This window comes from Leptodactylus fuscus, chromosome 4 (assembly GCF_031893055.1).
Source record: "Leptodactylus fuscus isolate aLepFus1 chromosome 4, aLepFus1.hap2, whole genome shotgun sequence".
NCBI classification, from domain to species: Eukaryota; Metazoa; Chordata; class Amphibia; order Anura; family Leptodactylidae; genus Leptodactylus; species Leptodactylus fuscus.
Window position 1 is genome coordinate 207,197,213 of NC_134268.1, and position 25,991 is coordinate 207,223,203.

The 25,991-nt window shown below is 44.9% G+C and overlaps 1 protein-coding gene across 3 annotated transcripts in view; it reads right to left on the reverse strand.

The window, feature by feature from the left end:
• Positions 1–25,991, reverse strand: part of CACNB2 (calcium voltage-gated channel auxiliary subunit beta 2) — a 207,039-nt gene that overhangs the window by 137,836 nt on the left and 43,212 nt on the right. Inside the window, exon 1 of one of the 3 annotated variants that reach the window (XM_075271722.1) lies at positions 2,981–3,504. The exons of the other annotated variants lie outside the window; for them this stretch is intronic. Coding sequence (XP_075127823.1) covers positions 2,981–3,028 — 48 coding nt within the window. The 5' untranslated portion in view covers positions 3,029–3,504. Of the gene's footprint in view, positions 1–2,980; positions 3,505–25,991 lie in introns of those variants that run through there. 3 annotated transcript variants of the gene reach the window in all.

Below are 25,991 nucleotides of genomic sequence, written 5' to 3' on the forward strand. Positions count from 1 at the left end.
GACCAAGCACAGCGACATGCATATCATAGAGGCTGTATTTGGTATTGCAGCTCAGCCCCAATGACTTGAATGGGAGTGGTGTTATCTAAAGAGGTGTTATCTTCTATTGTAACACTGTTTGTGATGTAATTGAGGTCACTGCAGCAAAGAAAACCTCTACAGAATTGTCAAGTGACAAGTGTATTGTTAGGCTTAGTGGCCAGAGTTAAAATTGCAGTTTTGTTTTTTTTTCAAGTTCTTAAGTATTTGCATTCCAAAGCATTTTTTTTTGTGTGTGTGAATTGAGGCATGCTCTAGGTATTGTCTTTTTATAGGCATTTTTCTATAGGGGAAAAAAATGGCTGAAGACATGATCGAGGATCAAGATGGCGCTCCCTGGTGGGGTACACCTTCATGGCTGACTTCGCCATATTCAGGCTTGATCTAACGTGCGAGTTTCAACATAAAGCAAAGAGTTTGGTAACTTTTGCATGAAGTTCTACCGTCTGCATTGGGCCATAGCACAGATTTAGTAGGGACTAGAGGATTGTCATTAAAGTGATAGCTCCTTTTTACCATTTCGCTTTCTGCCGGATACCAGCTTTTATAGGGTGACATCTGCTGGACAAACTGTGGTATGACAATAATAGAAATCTGTCAAGTAATCACCAGACATACAATATTACATCCCCTGACCTCTGGACGCCTAATCCTTATATAATAAGCCTATAGTATTCCCATAGGACACCGCACCTATACACATACTATGTCATATACTACCTGCACATCAATCATCGGTGTCACTCCAACACTACGTGCCTATTCACACATACATGTATGCTGTCTCTGCAGTCTGGAGCATGCACATTATATATCTGCCCCCGAGCAGCCGCTGCCACATACGTGTGACCGTATCATGGATGGAAAGCAAGGGCATGACAGCGCTGTTGCTATGAGACATCGACATCTGCAGCGTCCAGCGAGGAGGCGCTCTGCAGTAATGACAAGCTGACATTCCTTCCGTCTTGTTTCAGTCTATGAAAGCCACAGGTCAGTGACTGGATATATCTATGAGAAATCGCGTAATGTGCTGGTAGTACTGGAATGTGCTGTAGTATATACTATATACACTGGTTTATACAGAGGTGACAATGTCAAGTAGGTATAGATACACACACTATCAGTCTAGGTTTAGATAGATAGATAGATAGATAGATAGATAGATAGATAGATAGGAGATAGATAGATAGATAGATAGATAGATAGATAGATAGATAGGAGATAGATAGATAGATAGATAGATAGATAGATAGGAGATAGATAGATAGATAGATAGATAGATAGATAGATAGATAGATAGATAGATAGATAGGAGATAGATAGATAGATAGATAGATAGATAGGAGATAGATAGATAGATAGATAGATAGATAGATAGGAGATAGATAGATAGATAGATAGATAGATAGATAGATAGATAGATAGGAGATAGATAGATAGATAGGAGATAGATAGATAGATAGATAGATAGATGTGATGATAGATAGATAGATAGATAGATAGATACGATAGATACAATAGATGATAGATAGATAGATAGATAGATAGATAGATAGATAGATAGATAGATGTGATGATAGATAGATAGATAGATAGATAGATAGATAGATAGAGATAGATAGATAGATAGATAGATAGATAGGAGATAGATAGATAGATAGATAGATAGGAGATAGATAGATAGATAGATAGATAGATAGATGATAGATAGATAGATAGATAGATAGATAGGAGATAGATAGATAGATAGATAGATAGATAGATAGATAGATAGATAGGAGATAGATAGATAGATAGATAGATAGATAGATGATAGATAGATAGATAGATAGATAGATAGATAGATAGATAGATTCGATAGATAGATAGATAGATTCGATAGATAGATAGATTTGATAGATAGATAGATAGATAGATAGATAGAGATAGATAGATAGATAGATAGATAGATTCGATAGATAGATAGATAGATAGATAGATAGATAGATAGATTACATAGACAGAGATACAGTACACAGATAGTTTAAAGGATAGATTATAGATAGATAGATAGATAGATAGATAGATAGATGAAAGAAAGAAAGAAAGAAAGAAAGAAAGAAAGAAAGAAAGGACATAAATAGATAGGAGATAGATTAATATGCGATAGATAGATAGATAGATAGATAGATAGATAGATAGATAGGAGATAGATAGATTTCAGATAGATAATACGTAGATACATAGATAAAATGTCTATAGTCTGGCTGCATGACGTGGATCTGTAGATTGATAGATAGAGATATGGATAGATAGACAGATAGAAATATGGATAGATAGATAGATAGATAGATAGATAGATAGATAGATAGATATGAGATAGATTGATATAAGATAGATAGATAGATAGATAGATAGGAGATAGATAGACAGATAGAAATATGGATAGATAGATAGATAGATAGATAGACGGATAGATATAAGATAGATTGATATGTGATAGATAGATAGATAGATAGATAGATAGATAGATAGATAGAAGATAGATGATACATAGATAGATAGATAGATAGATAGATAGATAGATAGGAGATAGATAGATAGATAGATAGATAGATAGATAGATAGATAGATAGATAGGAGATAGATGATAGATAGATAGATAGATAGATAGATAGATAGATGATACATAGATAGATAGTTATCCATTGGGATCTTTATGTCATGTGCTTATGTCCGGTGCAATATTATGGAAGTTTCTATAAGTACCACATACACCCAGCAATGAAGCATAATATCTAGATACGTGTAGATACATCTATAGACAACTCCATATCTATGGAGACATCTCTCGGAAGTGCTGGAGTCCAATCCACATGACACCGAGATTTCCCTCCACTCCAATGTTTATGAGAAATGGAACATTGTGGGATGACAATCCATAGGTAACCATTAAACTTACATAGGAAACCCGTACTCTCCGCCGATGTCCCAATCCACAGCACTGCATGAAGAGGAGGACAGAGGAATGCCATCAGCACAGGACTCGTGTCTGGATCGCCTTCCCCTCAGAGACACACTCCATGATTCGGAGACACGGCAGCAAGTCACCAAACTCTCCACTCAGCCATATATTAAAAAGCCAAGCGCCTGCGTCTGCAATCTAGGCACAAGCTGTCTTCCACATAGGACGAATCCTTGGATGGCACAGACGTGTTTACAAGGAGCATAGTGTCCTCAGCGATGCAGTGGAGTCGTACTGTTATTCTGCTGTGCAGGCAATACACTGCAATGCATTATTCCCAATCTTTATTATCAGCAATGTCACCCACATTGTCCCTGAGATGTAGCATGGTGGACGTGGGGGCTGCATGTATGGGTTCAGTCATTCCTTAGGAGAAACACAAACACACACAACAACCTGTCACCCCCATCCCTGGGCGCAGACATAGCCCAATCGCTGACCATTTCTTCCGAGCCTCAACATCCAGCCTTATGCTCCCTGCATTCATTGGATTACACCAGCACCCTCCAAACTGGCTGCCTGCACTACGTGTCTCACATCAAACTGCAGGCGGCATTGCTCAGCGGCCTTATTGCTTGCCTCGCTCAGCTGCTGCAGCTATAGGCTTCTAGCTCACCGACTGCGTGCAGCATTAACCCTCCAGTGGCCAAGCTCAAGCCATGGACATAAAAATTGGGACAATGCCTGTAGGTTGTCAGGGAATTGAAGTGAACTGTAAAGTATGTTATCCTATTACTGGCCCTGTTTAGACCCATTTACATTTAGGGTAGACTTTTAGGCACAGTAGGCATGCGCCTATGGGCTGCCCTGCTAGAAGGGCACGGAGTGTCAACAAGCCCGCAGACTTCGACAATGCGGGACAGGAATGATACTTCAAGGAGCTAACAACATACTTGACAACTCTCCCAAAAAAAGAGGTGACCTTCTGGACTTCCAGAAGAGAGGCAAATCTCCCGTGCCGAAGGGGAAGCAGTCACTTTTGTATGTCACTAAAGATGAGCCAACCGCTTTAGTCTGAGGTGGGTTCGACCCAAATATTCCAAATTGTTCGGTTTTTTTAGACAGTATAATAATGTCACTTTTGCTTCTGTCCAAATTTGTTCATCCCAGAATGACCGGAGCCACCTGAACCCAAAATGAATCTCTATATATGACTTGGGCACTTTATGTCAAAAAGGGGCGCCCAAAGAGCAAGCATGTACCCCTCTCCTAGACTAGGACAAGTCTGGCTAACAATAGGTTGTGTACGTGTAGCTTTTGGCAGCCAATGGGACATATATGGGGAGAGGGAGATTGTTCAATGGGGAAAGGAATGAAGTGCTCCATAACATGTAACGGGTACGGACCCACTGTGTCACCTAAATGGGCTACTCCTGAGGACATTGTGTAAGTAACCCCCTGGTTTTTACTCTGGTCTTTGAAGCAAGGAATTACCAGGTCACTAACTCTAGGAGTCGTCCCGATGTACATGACAGTAGACTCAGGTGAGATTAGAGACACCAGTGTGGAGCTCTGTGGGATCAGGCAAGAGAATAACCAAGGAAAGGCCCGAGGTCAGGGCTGGCAGAGCCAAACAGGGGTAGGGGAGGCGGCACAGAGTCAATATATTAATCCAAGCAGAGGTCAGAGCAGGTGGCACAGGGTCAATAAGGTAATCCAACTAGTGGTTAGGGTAGGAGCACAGGGTCAATAAGGTAATCCAACTAGTGGTTAGGGTAGGAGCACAGGGTCAATAAGGTAATCCAACTAGTGGTTAGGGTAGGAGCACAGGGTCAATATGGTAATCCAAGCAGTGGTTAGGGCTGGTGGCATAGATTCAATATGGAAATCCAAATACAGGTCAGGGCAGGTGGTACAGGGTCAATATGATAATCGAAGCAGAGGTCAGAGCAGGCAGCACAGGGTCAATAAGGTAATCCAACTAGTGGTTAGGGCAGGCAGCAACAAGTCAATATGGTAGTCCAAGCAGAGGTCAGGATCGGTGGAATAGATTCAATATGGAAATCCAAGTACAGGTCAGGGCAGGTGGCAAAGGGTCAATATGATAATCCAAGCAGAGGTCGGGGCAGGCGGCATAGGGTCCATATGGTAATCCAAGCAGAGGTCAGGGCTGGTGCCACAGAGTGAAAATGGTAATCCAACTAGCGGTTAGGGCAGGCAGCACAGAGTCTTTATGGCAATCCAAACAGTGGTCAGGGCAGGTGGCCCAGGATCAATATGGTAATCCAAGCAGTGGATAAGGCAGACAGCAAGAGTCAATATGGTAATCCAAGCAGAGGTCAAGGCAGGCGGCACAGGGTCAATATGGTAATCGAAGTCGAGGTCAGGGCTGGTGGCACAGGGTCAATATGGTAAAGCAAGTAGAAGTCAGGGCAGGCGACACTGGATCAGGATCACAGAAGAGGTCCAAGGTAGCTGGTAAACAGGCAGAGTACAGACGGGCACCTTTGCAGCTCACTAACAAGCTAGGAGGATTTTGCTGAGGTAGACCACTGCGAAATAAGTTACCTAAAATAGCCCCCAGGTGCAAGAGACTGACTGAGATCAGAGAGCAAGGTGTGAAATTTCTTAAAGTGCCAGTACACTCTAAGGCAAGGGCTACGGCATCCGTGGCCAGGGACGGCAGAGAGAGCTTACAGAAGAATCGAATATCAGAGCTGCCGCACAGAAGTGACAGTACTGCCGAAAAGTGTGACAAAACCATGTTCACTAAAAAGGGCACCCGGTGTACCGAGGCTGAATACAGATAAAAGCAGTAGAGAGCGCTATTCCCAAATTGTAGAGACTGTTTATTCTTAGAGATGGTTAGCAACACTGTTAGCACAAAGTCATCACCAGTAAAGTAAGAGTTAACTGCAACCTAGGTTCAAGGCCCATTCGCACCATACACTAACAAGTGAATCCAGTAACTCCCTACAACCATGTGTATGTAATAGTCAGACCTGCAAATACAACTGTTATTACTGCTATGGATAGGTCATGAATAGCAGACTAATGTGAGTCCAACTCCTTGTACCCCACCAAAAGCTGATACATAGAGAACGGAGCAGGAAGCAGACAGTGCTGTTCTTTGTGTAGTGGCAGAACTGAGTCACTGCAGCTTAGCTTCCATTTAAGTGAATAGGGCTGATCTGCAGTATCTGGTAGGGCCACTGCTGTCTGCTTTCTGCTCCATTCTCTGTGCATCAGCTTCTTAAAAGAGCTGATCGGTGGGTGGGCTGGTTGTTGGACCCTCACTAATCTGATGTTGATGACATCTCCTCAAGGCCACATTCTCCTCTGCACTTGGAGTCCCTCAGAAATCCTGGATAAAAAGGACTTTATCATCTAGTGATGTCAGAGAAAAAAACAGGGTGGCATGTAGATTATTCTTCATCCGGTTTCAGTCGTCGTCTACACACTGAGCAGTGCTAGGAGATTTCAGCTCTGAAGCTCACAGAATTGTGAATGCAGCTCTGGAGAATAATACAGGCTGTAACTCAGCACAGGATAAGTAATGTAAGATATAGAAAATGTTAGTAAACCTCTATATGGAAACTGATCACGTTCAAGGGTGTAAAATATTTTCGGAGAGGGGGGTATTATAGACTAGGTTTATGTTCAGCCATTACTCTAGTCTAGTTTTTCCTTTATTTGTCTGCGTTAGACTTTTGTTTCTGTGAATAACTGAAGACAAAGAAGAAAACAATGTCTAATAAATATCAACTATCTGGAGATCATATGGCGGTATTATATGGCCCATATACTGTAGATAGCTATTATTTACACTTATTTTTACATTTTACAGCAACGTTGAAAAGCACCAAGCTCTGTGAACTGCGCTGACATCTAGTGGCCAAAGTGAAAACTACATGGTTATTTTTTAGGTCTAAAAAGGAAATCCAAAAAAGCTCTCATGAAGTATTTCAGCTGCTGTTCTATACCTTTGCACTATTATTATTATTTTTTAACACATTGTGCCCCTTCATGAGCTCATATTTTAATGATACAGTATATACAGCCCAGGTTACGGGAGAGATATAGCCTCCCTCAGATTTCCTGTCTCTTTAGCGGTCATGTGACTACCAGGTCAGAGCGGAGCCCCGTTATGGCGGCTCCCATAGTGTGTAAACAATAACCCTAACAAACTGTCCTTGCCTTTTCTATGGGATGTGCGGCTGTAGTAACATCCCGATCCCATAGCTGCAGGCTAACCTTGCAAGGACATGTACGGAAGGTCTTTAAGAGGTTAAAAAGGACCTTTCACCACTTCCACCAGGTCCAACCCTTTGCATCCTTTAACCGCTTCTCGACTTCCGCTGTAATAGTCTTTAAAGATGGCAGCTGCTCTCCTGCAGCGTGGCCGCCAAAGCAACTGGGTCTCCACTGTATTCTACATCAGAGACCCGGAGCTATTACCCATGACCAGTGTTCACTCAGTGATCATGGGCATTGCATTGCAGGATTCCCCCCAAGTCAGAAAACAGCCCACAAGGCCATTTCCCCCCAGCCCCATACATTGAGGTCGGGGCCCCATGGGCCGGAAATGCCGTGATTTGCACGCGGCAGTAATGCCACAAGAAAAATCGCAGCATTTTACAGTATCTACAAAGTGGATAGGATTCATGCAAATCCCATGCCTACGTAGCATTTCCAACCTCAGCACGGACACACTGCAATTTGCAGCATGTCAATTATATTTACGGAAACACTAATGCCTTCCCCGTAGATATAATGGGAAGAATATGCAAATATGTTTCCCAAGATGTAGGGAAACAGTGCCTCTGTATACTGCCCTCTATGGGAAGCTCCCTTGAACATCATGCCTGACTTTCCAACAAGCCTTTGTTGTAATGATGTGGGATTTTGCCAAGTCGGTATCCCATCTTGGACATCAGTGTTTCAATCGGATTGGATCTCATCAGCACAGCCTAGGGAAAACTGACTTGGCTAGACCAGATTATTATAGATACTACTAGATATTACAGATATTGTCACTCCTTAGGGAGAGTCCACCTTGTAGGTTGTGGAGTCTTACAAAGCCATTTTCGCTCCACTGTGGGGGATCATGGGAAGAATATGCAAATATGTTTCCCAAGATGTAAATAGGGAAACAGTGCCCTCTGTATGCTGCCCTCTATGGGAAGCTCCTTTGAACACAGTGGAGTGAAAATGGCTTTGTAAGACTCCACACACCTACAAGGTGGTCTTTCCCTAAGAAGTGACAATATCCCCATAATCGTAGATATAATGGTAACAGAAAGTCAGTAGAGGAAAACTCTGTGAACTTTTTGTTCAAGGTGCTGCGGGAAGAACTGCAACTACGGGTTTTCCCACAGCAATTTAGCACTGCGTATCGCCCTGTGGGGTATTAGCCTTGCAGCCTATGGCGGCTGGTCTTTTAAAAAGAAAGTTTTAAAAAATATATATCTATAAAAAAAAAAAAAAAAAAAAAACCCTAAAGGTTCAAATCACCCCCCTTTCCCTAGAATAAATATAAAGGTAAAAGGTTATTGTGAAACACATACACACTAGGTATCCCTGTGTCTGAAAACACCCGCTACTATACGTCACAGTTCTGGGCATAAGATCCCGGCGCCCCCACATTTCTTTTGTATAGTTTTTATAAATCTTTCCAAACTATTTTATCTTTGAATTGTAATAAACCACATATGCGAATAAGACCATAATGCTGTAAAAGAATGTACTCTAGCGCCACCTTTTGGAAGGTAGTTCCTTACAGATGAATCCATATAGGAATAATCTGGAAATAATAGCTAAAACAGAATATCTCCTCTAAAAGGAAGAAGGTCCGATCTGCAGATAGCTGTTCTGACGTTATTGCTTCTCATCAGAGCAAAGTAGACATATCTACATCCTACTGGGAGAAGAGGAGTCCACTGTGGAGATCGCTGCCCAATATGTGTCCAGCTGCCACCAAACAAGAGGAAGATGAGACTCCACGGACTGTTATACCCCAAATCAACCCCCCCACTCTCCCCACGAACCCCCAACTCCCCCCCCCTCACTTTACTAGCTTTGACAATGCCAAATATCTATTCGGACGTGCCAATAAAGCCTGTTTGATCTGATTTGATTCAAATCTGTGAACCTTCCCAGAATTTGCTGGAATGTATATCCTGGTCAGTGAGAGGTATGTCCTGGTCAGTGGGATGTATGTCCTGGTCAGTGAGAGGTATGTCCTGGTCATTGAGAGGTATGTCCTAGTCAGTGGGAGGTATGTCCTGGTCAGTGGGAGGTATATCCCGGTCAGTAGAAATTATGTCCCGGTCAGTGAGATGTATGCCCTGGTCAGTGGGATGTATGCCCTGGTCAGTGGTATATATGCCCCAGTCAGTGGGATGTATGTCCTGGTCAGTGATATATATATTCTGGTCAGTGGGAGGTATGTCCCAGTCAGTGGGATGTATGTCCTGGTCAGTGGGATGTATGCCCTGGTCAGTGGTATATATGCCCCAGTCAGTGGGATGTATGTCCTGGTCAGTGATATATATATTCTGGTCAGTGGGAGGTATGTCCCAGTCAGTGGGATGTATGTCCTGGTCAGTGGGAGGTATGTCCTGGTCAGTGGGAGGTATATCCCGGTCAGTAGAAATTATGTCCCGGTCAGTGAGATGTATGCCCTGGTCAGTGGTATATATGTCCCGGTCAGTGGGAGGTGTCCTAGTCAGTGGGAGGTGTCCTAGTCAGTGGGAGGTATGTCCCGGTCAGTGGGAGGTATGTCCTGGTCAGTGGGAGGTATATCCCGGTCAGTAGAAATTATGTCCCAGTCAGTGAGATGTATGCCCCGGTCAGTGGGATGTATGCCCTGGTCAGTGGTATATATGCCCCAGTCAGTGGGATGTATGTCCTGGTCAGTGATATATATATTCTGGTCAGTGGGAGGTATGTCCCAGTCAGTGGGATGTATGTCCTGGTCAGTGGGATGTATGCCCTGGTCAGTGGTATATATGCCCCAGTCAGTGGGATGTATGTCCTGGTCAGTGATATATATATTCTGGTCAGTGGGAGGTATGTCCCAGTCAGTGGGATGTATGTCCTGGTCAGTGGGAGGTATGTCCTGGTCAGTGGGAGGTATATCCCGGTCAGTAGAAATTATGTCCCGGTCAGTGAGATGTATGCCCTGGTCAGTGGTATATATGTCCCGGTCAGTGGGAGGTGTCCTAGTCAGTGGGAGGTGTCCTAGTCAGTGGGAGGTATGTCCCGGTCAGTGGGAGGTATGTCCTGGTCAGTGGGAGGTATATCCCGGTCAGTAGAAATTATGTCCCAGTCAGTGAGATGTATGCCCCGGTCAGTGGGATGTATGCCCTGGTCAGTGGTATATATGCCCCAGTCAGTGGGATGTATGTCCTGGTCAGTGATATATATATTCTGGTCAGTGGGAGGTATGTCCCAGTCAGTGGGATGTATGTCCTGGTCAGTGGGATGTATGTCCCGGTCAGTGGGAGGTATGTCCTGGTCAGTGATATATATATTCTGGTCAGTGGGAGGTATGTCCCAGTCAGTGGGATGTATGTCCTGGTCAGTGGGATGTATGTCCCAGTCAGTGGGATGTATGTCCTGGTCAGTGGGATGTATGTCCCAGTCAGTGGGATGTATGTCCCGGTCAGTGGGATGTATGTCCCGGTCAGTGGGAGGTATGTCCTGGTCAGTGGGCAAGGAGAGGTAAGTATTAGGATTTTATGTTTCTTTGGTACCAGGAGAGGGACATAATATTGCAGGGGTAACTTCAGGGGGGCATTAAACTGTGGGGGCTGCTGGAGGGGACATTAAACTGAGGGCAGATGAATGGGTACATTAAAATGGGGGGTAGGTGGAGGTAGCATTAAACTGGGGGAGCATTTGAAAGGGGACATTATAATGTGAGGACATACTATGTTAGGATGACTTTATGGGCGTTATACTGTGTGGAGACACAAAGAGAAATGAATGGTAATGGGTGGAGTCAATGTGGAAGTGGGTGGGGCCAAATTTGCCTTCCCTTAAAAGTAACATATAGCAATTTTTAATATATATTTCTTAAAACTAGCGATATCTATCGTTTTTTATCATATATATTTTATTTCTGAATATAGATTTTTTTACTCTGTACTTGACTATGGGGGTGGCCATCTTGTGTGGGCTTCTCTTCTGCTCCGTTTACAGCATTTAGTGATGTGCTTTACAGCGTAGCCCCATGGGAGAGTTTTCTAGGCATGTTCTGTGCAGGAATAAGTTGTGACAGTAGTGGATGTAACGATGGGACAGTGGTGTTATCTATAGTGGCGTTATCTTCTATTGTAAAACTGTGACTATATTCTATTGTAATACTGCTGCCAAGAAAACCCCAGTCTGAAATTAGGTTTAGTGGTCAGAGTGAAAATTACATGATACAGTGCTCTTTTAAAAAAATAATACACGTGGTTACAAGGAAATGAAGGAAGCAAAAAAAAAAATCCTTAAAAATATGTTTAAGAAAAAAAACTTGATTTAGCAAATTATTATGGCAATAATATATAAAATACTAGCTTTTACCCGCGACTTCGTCTGCGGTGATTTGAGAATTGGGCGGACACAGACGTGTGAAACTGTAAAAGTGCTTTAAAAAGTTTGGTGGGCTAGCAAATGTGATGTGATGTGTTATATTGTGTATCTAGTGATACAGACAATGTGATGTGTTATATTGTGTATGTCGTGATACACACAATGTGATGTGTTGTATTGTGTATGTCGTGATACAGACAATGTGATGTGTTGTATTGTGTATGTCGTGATACACACAATGTGATGTGTTGTATTGTGTATGTCGTGATACAGACAATGTGATGTGCTGTATTGTGTATGTCGTGATACAGACAATGTGATGTGTTGTATTGTGTATGTCGTGATACAGACAATGTGATGTGTTGTATTGTGTCAGACAATGTGATGTGTTGTATTGTGTATGTCGTGATACAGACAATGTGATGTGTTGTATTGTGTCAGACAATGTGATGTGTTGTATTGTGTCAGACAATGTGATGTGTTGTATTGTGTATGTCGTGATACAGACAATGTGATCTGTTATATAGTGGAAAGATATATGTAAATGTGAGTGAGTAGAGTGAGGGCTACTCCTGAGGTGACAGTAAGGAGTGTGCAGGCAGGTTGAGGCAGGAAATGCCAGGCAGTGTGTGTGAGTCTATAGCTGGGGCTAGGAGTCCTGCTTTTGTGAGTCTCCTGCTAGGAAGCCATGTTGTTTAGTGGCACCAAAAGTAGCCTGCGACTCAATCCTAAGGGAAAACTATGTTTGTGGAAAATTGCACGCAAATCCGTCCAGGCGTTTTAGCGTGATTGAGGAACAAACACCCAAACTCACAAACATCCAAACACACAAACTTTCACACTTATAATATTAGTAGGATATAAAATAAATGACAAACCATGTAATTCCTAGTGACACCACTAGATGGCAGTATGGCATAATCTATCCTCAGAATCCCTAAACTTGTTATTAAGCCTTCTCTGATGGGTCACTAAGACATGACATTGGTGGGGGGGCCACGACTCTGTGACCTGTCATCTCTAGCAGCAGATCTCAAGTCACTCTTAATGCAACACTGCTTCGTCTTCTGACTTGGAAGTCTTCAGGTCTCCACAGATCTACCTTATAAACCTCCTGTCTGTAATGTTAATGTGCACTGAAGCTCATAGGCACAAGGCACAGACCTCCACCTATGACATCTTCCTAAATGTCTCAATGACATATCCCTGTCAGCGCCATCATCAACACCCAGCCAACCCAGGGCCCTGAGCTCCAGGGGGGCCCACGAAGGGTCCACTATGATCACGTCCATCAATACAGATAGTGGCGCCCATTGCCCTTTAATAGGATGGGGACTGAGCAGCGCTTCAACAATACCTACAACTTCCAACTCCCTGACCATTCCAGTGTCCATAGGGTTAACTTCTTACACCGGTCCTCAGAGAAGGGGCAGAGAAAAGAGATCTAAGTAATGGTGAAGCCCGGAGGCATTGTCCACTGTCAGGGCATGATATGGGGCCATTATATGTTATGGGGACAGAGGGCCATTATACATTATGGGGGCAGAAGGGTCCTTAGTCTGTGTGGGAGCAGAAAGGGCCATTATACTGTGTGGGGGGACAGAGGGGACCATTATATCCTGTGTGGGGCTTAAGGGGGGCATTATATTGTATGTGGGGGAAATGGGTCATTACACTATATTAGGGGGATATGTCCATTATAGTGTCTGGAGGAATAAGGGAACCATTATACTGTGTGGGTGAAATGGGGCCATTAAAGTGTGTGTGGGGAATATAAGGGGCCATTATACTGTGTGGGGAATATAAGGGGGCCATTATACTGTGTGGGGGATATAAGGGGGCCATTATACTGTGTGGGGGATATAAGGGGGCCATTATACTGTGTGGGGGATATAAGAGGGACATTATACTGTGTGTGGGATATAAGGGGGCCATTATACTGTGTGGGGGATATAAGGGGGCCATTATACTGTGTGGGGCTTAAGGGGGGCATTATATTGTATGTGGGGGAAATGGGTCATTACACTATATTAGGGGGATATGTCCATTATAGTGTCTGGAGGAATAAGGGAACCATTATACTGTGTGGGTGAAATGGGGCCATTAAAGTGTGTGTGGGGAATATAAGGGGCCATTATACTGTGTGGGGAATATAAGGGGGCCATTATACTGTGTGGGGATATAAGGGGGCCATTATACTGTGTGGGGGATATAAGGGGGCCATTATACTGTGTGGGGATATAAGGGGGCCATTATACTGTGTGGGGGATATAAGAGGGACATTATACTGTGTGTGGGATATAAGGGGGCCATTATACTGTGTGGGGGATATAAGGGGGCCATTATACTGTGTGGGGGATATAAGGGGGCCATTATACTGTGTGGGGGGTATAAGGGGGTCATTATACTGTGTGGGGGGTAAAAGGGGGTCATTATACTGTGTGGGGGGTATAAGGGGGTCATTATACTGTGTGGGGGATATAAGGGGGCCATTATACTCTGTGGGGGATATAAGGGGGCCATCAAAGGATTATCTTATCTTATACTGTATGGGGCATATAAGAGGGCCAGTATACTGTGTGGGGGATATAGGGGGGGGCTATTATAATGTGTGGTGGGGGATATAAGGGGACCATTATTTTGTGTTTAGGTTCAAAATGGGGCCAGTAAAATTCGTGGGACAAAGAGAGCCATTATACTGTGTGTGTAGGGGGAGGGTATAATGAACCATTACATGGTATGTGGGGCCATTATGAGACCATTATACTGTGTTGGGAGCATAAGGGCGCCATTATACTATTATGCGGTAAACTCGCCACATACTGCAACTAAAACCACAGCAGTTTTAAAGAGGACCTTCCACCGCCTCCATTAACACTAGTTCTTAGTATCAATTAATAAGCCGCGCCGCTGATTCCAGCTCAGTTGGATTTTTCTCTCTAGCCCCCACCAGTGTTAATACACTCCCCAAACACCAACGTATAATACGTAGATGCCCGGGGGAGGTGCGGAGACATACTAAACACTGACACTGACCATCCCTCTCCCCTCCTGGGGTCCCTCATTGTGTCTGGCCACCCCTCGGGGTCCTATTGTGTTAAAGCACTATGACGTCAGCGTGCCACACGTGACTGCCGAATCCCTAGGGGTTGTGGGTGACGACCATCAAAAGTTTTGGGTCGAGGCCGAACCTGAAACTTTTGGAAAATTCAGTCCAACTCTAGGCTCGCCCTGAACCGATTGCATCATCTCTGGTCCCAGCAAGAGGACACTTGGTGTCCAACACGGAGAAAAAAATAATCACCGCTTCCCGAGAGTGACGGAATCCCTAAATAAAGCCATAAAACAGCAGGGAACATGATAAATCCGTCAGTCCAAAAACACATCAGCCCCCGTTTCCTGTAGGCAGCAGATACAACGTATCAGACATGACCCCGTGACCCTCCCAATTATAAACGTCTAATAGTCCTTCTAATGGATGACCGCTTCGCCGCTCCGTCTCATCAGGGCGCTGCGAGATTCTGCCAAAAACATATTTTCTCAGTGAAACGCTGTGGTCCGAAGAGAAAAAATCCCTGAAACGGAATTCCCTGATGGATCCGGAGACATTGACTTTGAAAATCGTGGATTTCTTTTCTTTGGCCCAGGACCAGCGAGTATTTTTCAGACTTTGAAGCAATCTTTGGCCGGGTAGACCCGAACGAAATACAAGCACCAAGATGACGCGAGCGCAGAGAAGGATCCAGAGGAAGGGACGGCTCTGCCCCCCCCCCCCCCAAAGATAAAACTTTATTATTATAATAAACTATTTTTACTACCAGCACAAGACACTGATTTAACTCCTTCCTGGAAGGAACATTTCCTGACTGCATCGTTGCCTTATGACATGGACATAAAGCTGCTTGCACATGATTTATGGCATGGATGTGCCGCCATATGGCGCCTACACATAGCACCGTAATATGAAGATATTACCTAGATAAAGAAGAGCTTGTATGAAACTAGAGGCAAAGTATGGGGGTGCACATTGCTAGGGGGGCTGTATTTTGTCTCCGTACGACACCGGTCTCATATGGAGCAGTCACTCAACTGTGTGCCTGAGACCTAAGAGAATATTCACACATGTAGTTTTATGCTACAGTCACATGACAGTGAAAAAAATCACATGCTAGGATGTAGTTATAGGGGGTTCAGAGACAGCAGGTGCTACCGGCCCCAAAAGGGGCGCTGCCATATAAAATATACCACTATTCTTAATAGAACAAAGTAGGAAAGGGCCCCATCTATCTAAATAGGACAAAGTAGGAAGGGGCCCCATCTATCTAAATAGGACAAAGTAGGAAGGGGCCCCATCTATCTAAATAGGACAAAGTAGGAAGGGGCCCCATCTATCTAAATAGAAAAAAAGTAGGAAGGGGCCCCATCTATCTAAATAGAACAAAGTGGGAAGGGGCCCCATCTATCTAAATAGGACAAAGTAGGAAGGGGCCCCATCTATCTAAATAGAAAAAAAGTAGGAAGGGGCCCCATCTATCTAAATAGAACAAAGTGGGAAGGGGCCCCATCTATCTAAATAGGACAAAGTGGGAAGGGGCCCCATCTATCTAAATGGAACAAAGTAGGACGGGGCCCCCATCTATCTAAATGGAACAAAGTAGGAAGGGGCCCCCATCTATCTAAATAGAAAAAAGTGGGAAGGGGCCCCATCTATCTAAATAGGACAAAGTAGGAAGGGGCCCCATCTATCTAAATAGGACAAAGCAGGAAGGGGTCCCATCTATCTAAAAAGAAAAAAGTGGGAAGGGGCCCCTATCTATCTAAATAGAACAAAGTAAGAGGGGGCCCCATCTATTTAAAAAGAAAAAAGTGGGAAGGGGCCCCATCTATCGAAAAAGAAAAAAGTGGGAAGGGGCTCCATCTATCGAAAAAGAAAAAAGTGGGAAGGGGCTCCATCTATCTTAATAGAACAGAGTAAGAGGGGGCCCTATCTATCTAAATAGGACAAAGTAGGAAGAGGCCCCATCTTTTTAAGTAGAACGAAGTAGGAATGAGGGCTAATCACGTGACACATTTTTGGATGGTCTGTTGTACAGGATGGTAAAAAAAAAATAGGTTGTGTCCTATTTTTACCCATTTTCTCAGATCCCATAATACACATACATAATTATACATAACACATAATGAGGAGTCTGTGAACACAGGGCAAAACGTTAATGAAAAATATTTTGTAAAACTTAAAAAAAAACATTTTTTAACCCTAGGGAGTTTGAACCTGCGATCATTAAATTGCTTGTCCCATACATTGCAATACAACCATAACACATTGTGACTATTGAGACCTGGTATAGACAAGCTGCGATAGTTCTATATCTATAACAGTCCTGGGAGTTGTCCTGCAACAGAATAGGCACGGGAACAGTGGGGGTTTGCATCGGGAGGGGGGGTTGGTGGGGCACTTGGAGGGACTCACAATCTTCATTGCCTATCAGTATGACTTTGGACTGTTGGAGAAAACTCAAACAAATACAGGTAAATCGGTATCCTCCTCCATTTATCAGGCTGAGTTGATGGTTACATAGAAGTCTATGGAGAAGGGGGGGAGGAGATAAACAGTGTGATACAAGATAAGGAGGAGGGGAGCCTGATATTACAAAGTATCTTCTATTCCCTTGTACTATTCATTTATAGAAAGTGGTTTTATACCTGGAGGTGCCCTTTAAGGTTGATATGCTAGCGAGCTCATAGGATTGTATGAGTCCTATACTATAGCTCCATACCCACCCATTTATATATAGGGGTTTTTTTTGTGAGATGTCCCATCATATACTTGATAGGACAACCCCTTTAAATATAGAAATATTAGTCTGCAAACCTGTGTACAAAGCCACATGCTGAGCTCTGTAGTCCCCCTACAAGGCCACGACCGACCCACCATACTATGAAGACAATGACAATAAATTATACGTGTCAGATCAGAATCCATCGAACATATAAGAATTACCTTGGCTTTTTCCGTCATGGTCTTATCCCTGATCCCCGCAGCACATAGTGCTGTGTATGACGCTGCTCCGGACGTTGCGCGGTTATATACACATCATGTAGTGGAATAGGATTCTAATGTAAGTGATCTACTCCAGCTTGATAAGGTGAAACCCTCATTGCTATGCACAGTGTCAGCTTCACCCCCTGCCAGATGTAACCGTAATACAACCACTTAGGGACAAGGCATAGTAATTTACCCATGGCCCTTTGTTAAGCAGGTCACTGTAAAGGGGTGTTTTAAAGGGCCCTGACACTAATATGTAATAGACGCTGCTCTTTCAACAGACTTTGTATAAACGAATAGTACAGGTGAAGATAAGACACTTTGTCATATATCCTATTGTATAAAATGGCTCTGTTTGTTCTTATAATGCTGTATCCCTATCTGAAACTATCTGTCACTCTGAATATCACTGCCATATTTGTCTGGGGAAAGAAAGGGAGGAGCGAGCAAGAAGTACAGGAGATAGGAGGAGAAAGACAGACTTAGTCTGATGCTGGAGCTAAATAGAAGCTTTCTACCACAACCAAAGTACGTTATTCTCATAAGTACTTGTCAGTACCTCTCTCTATATGTCCTGCACATTTCTAGGGCTGTCCTGAGAGAGAGAGGAAGGTACAGAGCAGATTCTCCTTTACGTACTGTGAGCAGTATATGACAGTGTGTCTCCAATCACATGTCCAAACAACTACAAAGTCCAGATACAGCATTTCTGGAGTCTGCATTGGTGTGATTTGCACCAAAGTGATCGAACATTGCACAACATTTGATAAATTTGCTACACCCTTAATTCTAAGGCTCCATGCACATGTCCGCAAGAGTACGGGCCCGGGTATTTCAATGGGCCCATACATGTAGGCATAGTTTTTGCAGCTGTGAGTCCGGGATGAATCTAAGAGCTGTATATGCTGGAGCAGGGTCTGTACGTATCTGCGTTTGCGGTTCGGCCCGTTCAATAGAATGGATGGGTCAGTGAAGATGACACATGGTCCCAATAAACCATGCCCACTTTCCTATTCAGTTTACAAATGTAAATGAGAGAAAATGTAAAATAAGCCCAAAAAGTTTTAAAAAAAACTTTTTGGGCACTAGAATTCTAGATGTAAGAATTGACAACTTCCCTTCATTGAATTTAATAAAAGCAGTATATTTAGTGGGAGCATATAACATGTAACAGCAGAGGTGGGGAACAAGTAGCCCCTTCACTGCCCTAGACCCCTAGGGACTTTACAATTAACCTCTTCACTGTCCTAGACCACTAGGACTTTTAGGATTAAAGGGCTTTTCCGGACAAAAAATGTTTGTTTTTAAAAAAAATGGTCTGTTAGTGCTATTAATGGGTTAAAAAAAATGCACCCATATAACTTTAGCCATCTTTTTAGTGATTTCTGGGTGTCTCTGGGAGCTCCTGGTATCTCCTGCATTTGTTTACCTTGTCCTTCACCACCACAGACAGTCTTAAACCTCCTGGGTTTTTTCCATTAACCTCTTCACTGCTCAAGACCATTAAAGACTTTAGCACTGACATCTGTACTATCCCAGACCACAAGGGACTGTACCATTAACCCCTTTACTATCCCAGACCACCAAGAATTTTACCCTTAACACCCTTTTTACCCTAAACCACTTGGATCTTTACCATTAACCTATTCAGCGCCCTGGACCACCAGTGACTTTACAAATAACCCCTTTCGCTGCCTTAACCCTAAACCCACCCAATATGATTTAGTGGTGTGCAGTAGTATTACTTAGGCACTGCATTGCGGTAGTATATGACAGTATGTAAGCTCTTTTAAGGAGTATATACAGATGTAGCAGAGTTAACCCAAACTTCTGCAACTGGTTAAACTGCTGCAGTGAGATCTCATCACAGGAGTCGACAAAAGCCGATGAAAAGTCGTCAGAAAAACATTTTTCAATGGCTTTTTTTTGGTTTTTGTTGTCTTCTGTGATAAGATATCTCGCTACAGCAGTTTACCCAATTGCAGAAGTTCGAGATAACTCTGCTACATCTGTATATTTAGTATAAAAAGTATAAGAGACAGATAAGATTGATGTTGTTTCTATAAGACATCAGCCATGTATACCGCCATATGACGCCGTGGCTGTAGTATGGCGCCACTTTCTATATGTTTGCTTACAGTAAACTAAAATAAGTTTTTATCTCTTGTGCTGAACTTGACAAGTTCTCTTATCTTGTTCTCACTGTCTGTATCCTGGCAGATAATGGTATCACGCGCACTAAGGGAGCGGCATTAATTATTTACCGGGAGGCAGATGGCATATATATTAAATGGGGTAGATTGCAAATTTGGCTTGATTAATTTACAGCTCCGACACTTTACATTGAGAGATATCACACTGCATTAGCGCTAAGAAGATCATTGTTTATTTAGTAGCCATGGAACTAAGTGGGTCAGACCATCAAAGTTAAAAAAAAATCGGGAATTTTATAGACAGATGTAGCAGAGCTGAGTTTCTCCTATCTGGTGGTCGATTCGCAGCTGCTGAATATTGAAGGGTCTGGCTACATGTGATGATATTGGCAGCGGACTGCTGTGTGCTGAGCGTGTATGGAGGTTTAAAGTGAGTGTGTCACCAACCCAGCTCTGCAGATAGATAGGTTAGTGTCACCAGACCCCAGCATATCACCCCAGCCCTGCAGATAGATAGGTTACTGTCACCAGAACCAGCATATCACCCCAGCCCTGCAGATAGATAGGTTAGTGTCACCAGACCCAGCATATCACCCCAGCCCTGCAGATAGATAGGTTAGTGTCACCAGACCCAGTATATCACCCCAGTACTGCAGATAGATAGGTTACTGTCACCAGAACCAGCATATCACCCCAGCTCTGCAGATAGATAGGTTAGTGTTACCAGACCCAGCATATCACCCCAGCCCTGCAGATAGATAGGTTAGTGTCACCAGACCCAGCATATCACCCCAGCCCTGCAGATAGATAGGTTAGTGTCACCAGACCCAGCATATCACCCCAGCCCTGCAGATAGATAGGTTAGTGTCACCAGAACCAGCATATCACCCCAGCCCTGCAGATAGATAGGTTACTGTCACCAGACCCAGCATATCACCCCAGCCCTGCAGATAGATAGGTTACTGTCACCAGAACCAGTATATCACCCCAGTACTGCAGATAGATAGGTTACTGTCACCAGAACCAGCATATCACCCCAGCCCTGCAGATAGATAGGTTACTGTCACCAGACCCAGCATATCACCCCAGCCCTGCAGATAGATAGGTTAGTGTCACCAGAACCAGTATATCACCCCAGTACTGCAGATAGATAGGTTACTGTCACCAGAACCAGCATATCACCCCAGCTCTGCAGATAGATAGGTTACTGTCACCAGACCCAGCATATCACCCCAGCCCTGCAGATAGATAGGTTAGTGTCACCAGACCCAGCATATCACCCCAGCCCTGCAGATAGATAGGTTAGTGTCACCAGACCCCACTATATCACCTCAGCTCTGCAGATAGATAGGTTAGTGTCACCAGACCCCAGCATATCACCCCAGTCCTGCAGATAGATAGGTTAGTGTCACCAGACCCCACTATATCACCCCAGTCCTGCAGATAGATAGGTTAGTGTCACCAGACCCCACTATATCACCTCAGCCCTGCAGATAGATAGGTTAGTGTCACCAGAACCAGCATATCACCCCAGCTCTGCAGATAGATAGGTTAGTGTCACCAGACCCAGCATATCACCCCAGCCCTGCAGATAGATAGGTTAGTGTCACCAGACCCCAGCATATCACCCCAGGCCTGCAGATAGATAGGTTAGTGTCACCAGACCCAGAATATCACCCCAGTCCTGCAGATAGATAGGTTATTGTCACCAGAACCAGCATATCACCCCGGGCCCTGCAGATAAATAGGTTAGTGTCACCAGACCCAGCATATCACCTCAGTCCTGCAGATAGATAGGTTACTGTCACCAGAACCAGCATATCACCCCAGCCCTGCAGATAGATAGGTTAGTGTCACCAGAACCAGCATATCACCCCAGCTCTGCAGATAGATAGGTTACTGTCACCAGAACCAGCATATCACCCCAGCCCTGCAGATAGATAGGTTAGTGTCACCAGACCCAGCATATCACCCCAGCCCTGCAGATAGGTTAGTATCACCAGACCCAGCATACCACCCCAGCCCTGCAGATAGATAGGTTAGTGTCACCAGACCACAGTATATCACCCCAGTCCTGCAGATAGATAGGTTAGTGTCACCAGAACCAGCATATCACCCCAGTCCTGCAGATAGATAGGTTAGTGTCACCAGAACCAGCATATCACCCCAGCCCTGCAGATAGATAGGTTACTGTCACCAGAACCAGCATATCACCCCAGTCCTGCAGATAGATAGGTTAGTGTCACCAGACCCAGCATATCACCCCAGCCCTGCAGATAGATAGGTTAGTGTCACCAGACCCAGTATATCACCCCAGTACTGCAGATAGATAGGTTACTGTCACCAGAACCAGCATATCACCCCAGCTCTGCAGATAGATAGGTTAGTGTTACCAGACCCAGCATATCACCCCAGCCCTGCAGATAGATAGGTTAGTGTCACCAGACCCAGCATATCACCCCAGCCCTGCAGATAGATAGGTTAGTGTCACCAGACCCAGCATATCACCCCAGCCCTGCAGATAGATAGGTTAGTGTCACCAGAACCAGCATATCACCCCAGCCCTGCAGATAGATAGGTTACTGTCACCAGACCCAGCATATCACCCCAGCCCTGCAGATAGATAGGTTACTGTCACCAGAACCAGTATATCACCCCAGTACTGCAGATAGATAGGTTACTGTCACCAGAACCAGCATATCACCCCAGCCCTGCAGATAGATAGGTTACTGTCACCAGACCCAGCATATCACCCCAGCCCTGCAGATAGATAGGTTAGTGTCACCAGAACCAGTATATCACCCCAGTACTGCAGATAGATAGGTTACTGTCACCAGAACCAGCATATCACCCCAGCTCTGCAGATAGATAGGTTACTGTCACCAGACCCAGCATATCACCCCAGCCCTGCAGATAGATAGGTTAGTGTCACCAGACCCAGCATATCACCCCAGCCCTGCAGATAGATAGGTTAGTGTCACCAGACCCCACTATATCACCTCAGCTCTGCAGATAGATAGGTTAGTGTCACCAGACCCCAGCATATCACCCCAGTCCTGCAGATAGATAGGTTAGTGTCACCAGACCCCACTATATCACCCCAGTCCTGCAGATAGATAGGTTAGTGTCACCAGACCCCACTATATCACCTCAGCCCTGCAGATAGATAGGTTAGTGTCACCAGAACCAGCATATCACCCCAGCTCTGCAGATAGATAGGTTAGTGTCACCAGACCCCAGCATATCACCCCAGTCCTGCAGATAGATAGGTTAGTGTCACCAGACCCCACTATATCACCCCAGTCCTGCAGATAGATAGGTTAGTGTCACCAGACCCCACTATATCACCTCAGCCCTGCAGATAGATAGGTTAGTGTCACCAGACCCAGCATATCACCCCAGCCCTGCAGATAGATAGGTTAGTGTCACCAGACCCCAGCATATCACCCCAGGCCTGCAGATAGATAGGTTAGTGTCACCAGACCCAGAATATCACCCCAGTCCTGCAGATAGATAGGTTATTGTCACCAGAACCAGCATATCACCCCGGGCCCTGCAGATAAATAGGTTAGTGTCACCAGACCCAGCATATCACCTCAGTCCTGCAGATAGATAGGTTACTGTCACCAGAACCAGCATATCACCCCAGCCCTGCAGATAGATAGGTTAGTGTCACCAGAACCAGCATATCACCCCAGCTCTGCAGATAGATAGGTTACTGTCACCAGAACCAGCATATCACCCCAGCCCTGCAGATAGATAGGTTAGTGTCACCAGACCCAGCATATCACCCCAGCCCTGCAGATAGGTTAGTATCACCAGACCCAGCATACCACCCCAGCCCTGCAGATAGATAGGTTAGTGTCACCAGACCACAGTATATCACCCCAGTCCTGCAGATAGATAGGTTAGTGTCACCAGAACCAGCATATCACCCCAGTCCTGCAGATAGATAGGTTAGTGTCACCAGAACCAGCATATCACCCCAGCCCTGCAGATAGATAGGTTACTGTCACCAGAACCAGCATATCACCCCAGTCCTGCAGATAGATAGGTTAGTGTCACCAGAACCAGCATATCACCCCAGTCCTGCAGATAGATAGGTTAGTGTCACCAGAACCAGCATATCACCCCAGCCCTGCAGATAGATAGGTTAGTGTCACCAGACCCAGCATATCACCCCAGTCCTGCAGATAGATAGGTTACTGTCACCAGAACCAACATATCACTCCGGCCCTGCAGATAGATAGGTTAGTATCACCAGACCCAGCATATCACCCAGCCCTGCAGATAGATAGGTTAGTGTCACCAGACCACAGTATATCACCCCAGTCCTGCAGATAGATAGGTTAGTGTCACCAGACCACAGTATATCACCCCAGTCCTGCAGATAGATAGGTTAGTGTCACCAGAACCAGCATATCACCCCAGCCCTGCAGATAGATAGGTTACTGTCACCAGAACCAGCATATCACCCCAGTCCTGAAGATAGATAGGTTAGTGTCACCAGAACCAGCATATCACCCCAGCCCTGCAGATAGATAGGTTAGTGTCACCAGAACCAGCATATCACCGCAGCCCTGCAGATAGATAGGTTACTGTCACCAGAACCAGCATATCACCCCAGTCCTGCAGATAGATAGGTTAGTGTCAACAGAACCAGCATATCACCCCAGTCCTGCAGATAGATAGGTTAGTGTCACCAGAACCATCATATCATCCCAGCCCTGCAGATAGATAGGTTAGTGTCACCAGACCCAGCATATCACCCCAGTCCTGCAGATAGATAGGTTACTGTCACCAGAACCAACATATCACCCCGGCTCTGCAGATAGATAGGTTAGTATCACCAGACCACAGTATATCACCCCAGTCCTGCAGATAGATAGGTTAGTGTCACCAGACCACAGTATATCACCCCAGTCCTGCAGATAGATAGGTTAGTGTCACCAGACCACAGTATATCACCCCAGCCGTGCAGATAGATAGGTTAGTGTCACCAGACCCAGCATATCACCCCAGTCCTGCAGATAGATAGGTTAGTGTCACCAGAACCAACATATCACCCCAGTCCTGCAGATAGATAGGTTAGTATCACCAGAACCAGCATATCACCCCAGCCCTGCAGATAGATAGGTTAGTATCACCAGACCCAGCATATCACCCCAGTCCTACAGATAGATAGGTTACTGTCACCAGAACCAGCATATCACCCCAGCGCTGCAGATAGATAGGTTAGTGTCACCAGACCCAGCATATCACCCCAGTCCTGCAGATAGATAGGTTACTGTCACCAGAACCAGCATATCACCCCGGCCCTGCAGATAGATAGGTTAGTATCACCAGACCCAGCATATCACCCCAGCCCTGCAGATAGATAGGTTAGTGTCACCAGACCACAGTATATCACCCCAGTCCTGCAGATAGATAGGTTAGTGTCACCAGACCACAGTATATCACCCCAGTCCTGCAGATAGATAGGTTAGTGTCACCAGACCACAGTATATCACCCCAGTCCTGCAGATAGATAGGTTAGTGTCACCAGACCCAGCATATCACCCCAGTCCTGCAGATAGATAGATTACTGTCACCAGACCCAGCATATCACCCCAGCCCTGCAGATAGATAGGTTAGTGTCATCAGACCCGGCATATCACCCCAGCCCTGCAGATAGATAGGTTACTGTCACCAGAACCAGCATATCACCCCAGCCCTGCAGATAGATAGGTTAGTGTCATCAGACCCAGCATATCACCCCAGCCCTGCAGATAGATAGATTACTGTCACCAGACCCAGCATATCACCCCAGCCCTGCAGATAGATAGGTTAGTGTCATCAGACCCAGCATATCACCCCAGCCCTGCAGATAGATAGGTTACTGTCACCAGAACCAGCATATCACCCCAGCCCTGCAGATAGATAGGTTAGTGTCATCAGACCCAGCATATCACCCCAGCCCTGCAGATAGATAGATTACTGTCACCAGAACCAGCATATCACCCCAGCCCTGCAGATAGATAGGTTAGTGTCACCAGACCCAGCATATCACCCCAGCCCTGCAGATAGATAGGTTAGTGTCATCAGACCCAGCATATCACCCCAGCCTCGCAGATAGATAGGTTACTGTCACCAGACCCAACAGGAGATGCGCAGGGGAGGTTGTGGGTCCGGGTAGGACCGGGGCACACCTAGGTATACTGCCCATATACACAGATGTAGCAGCATG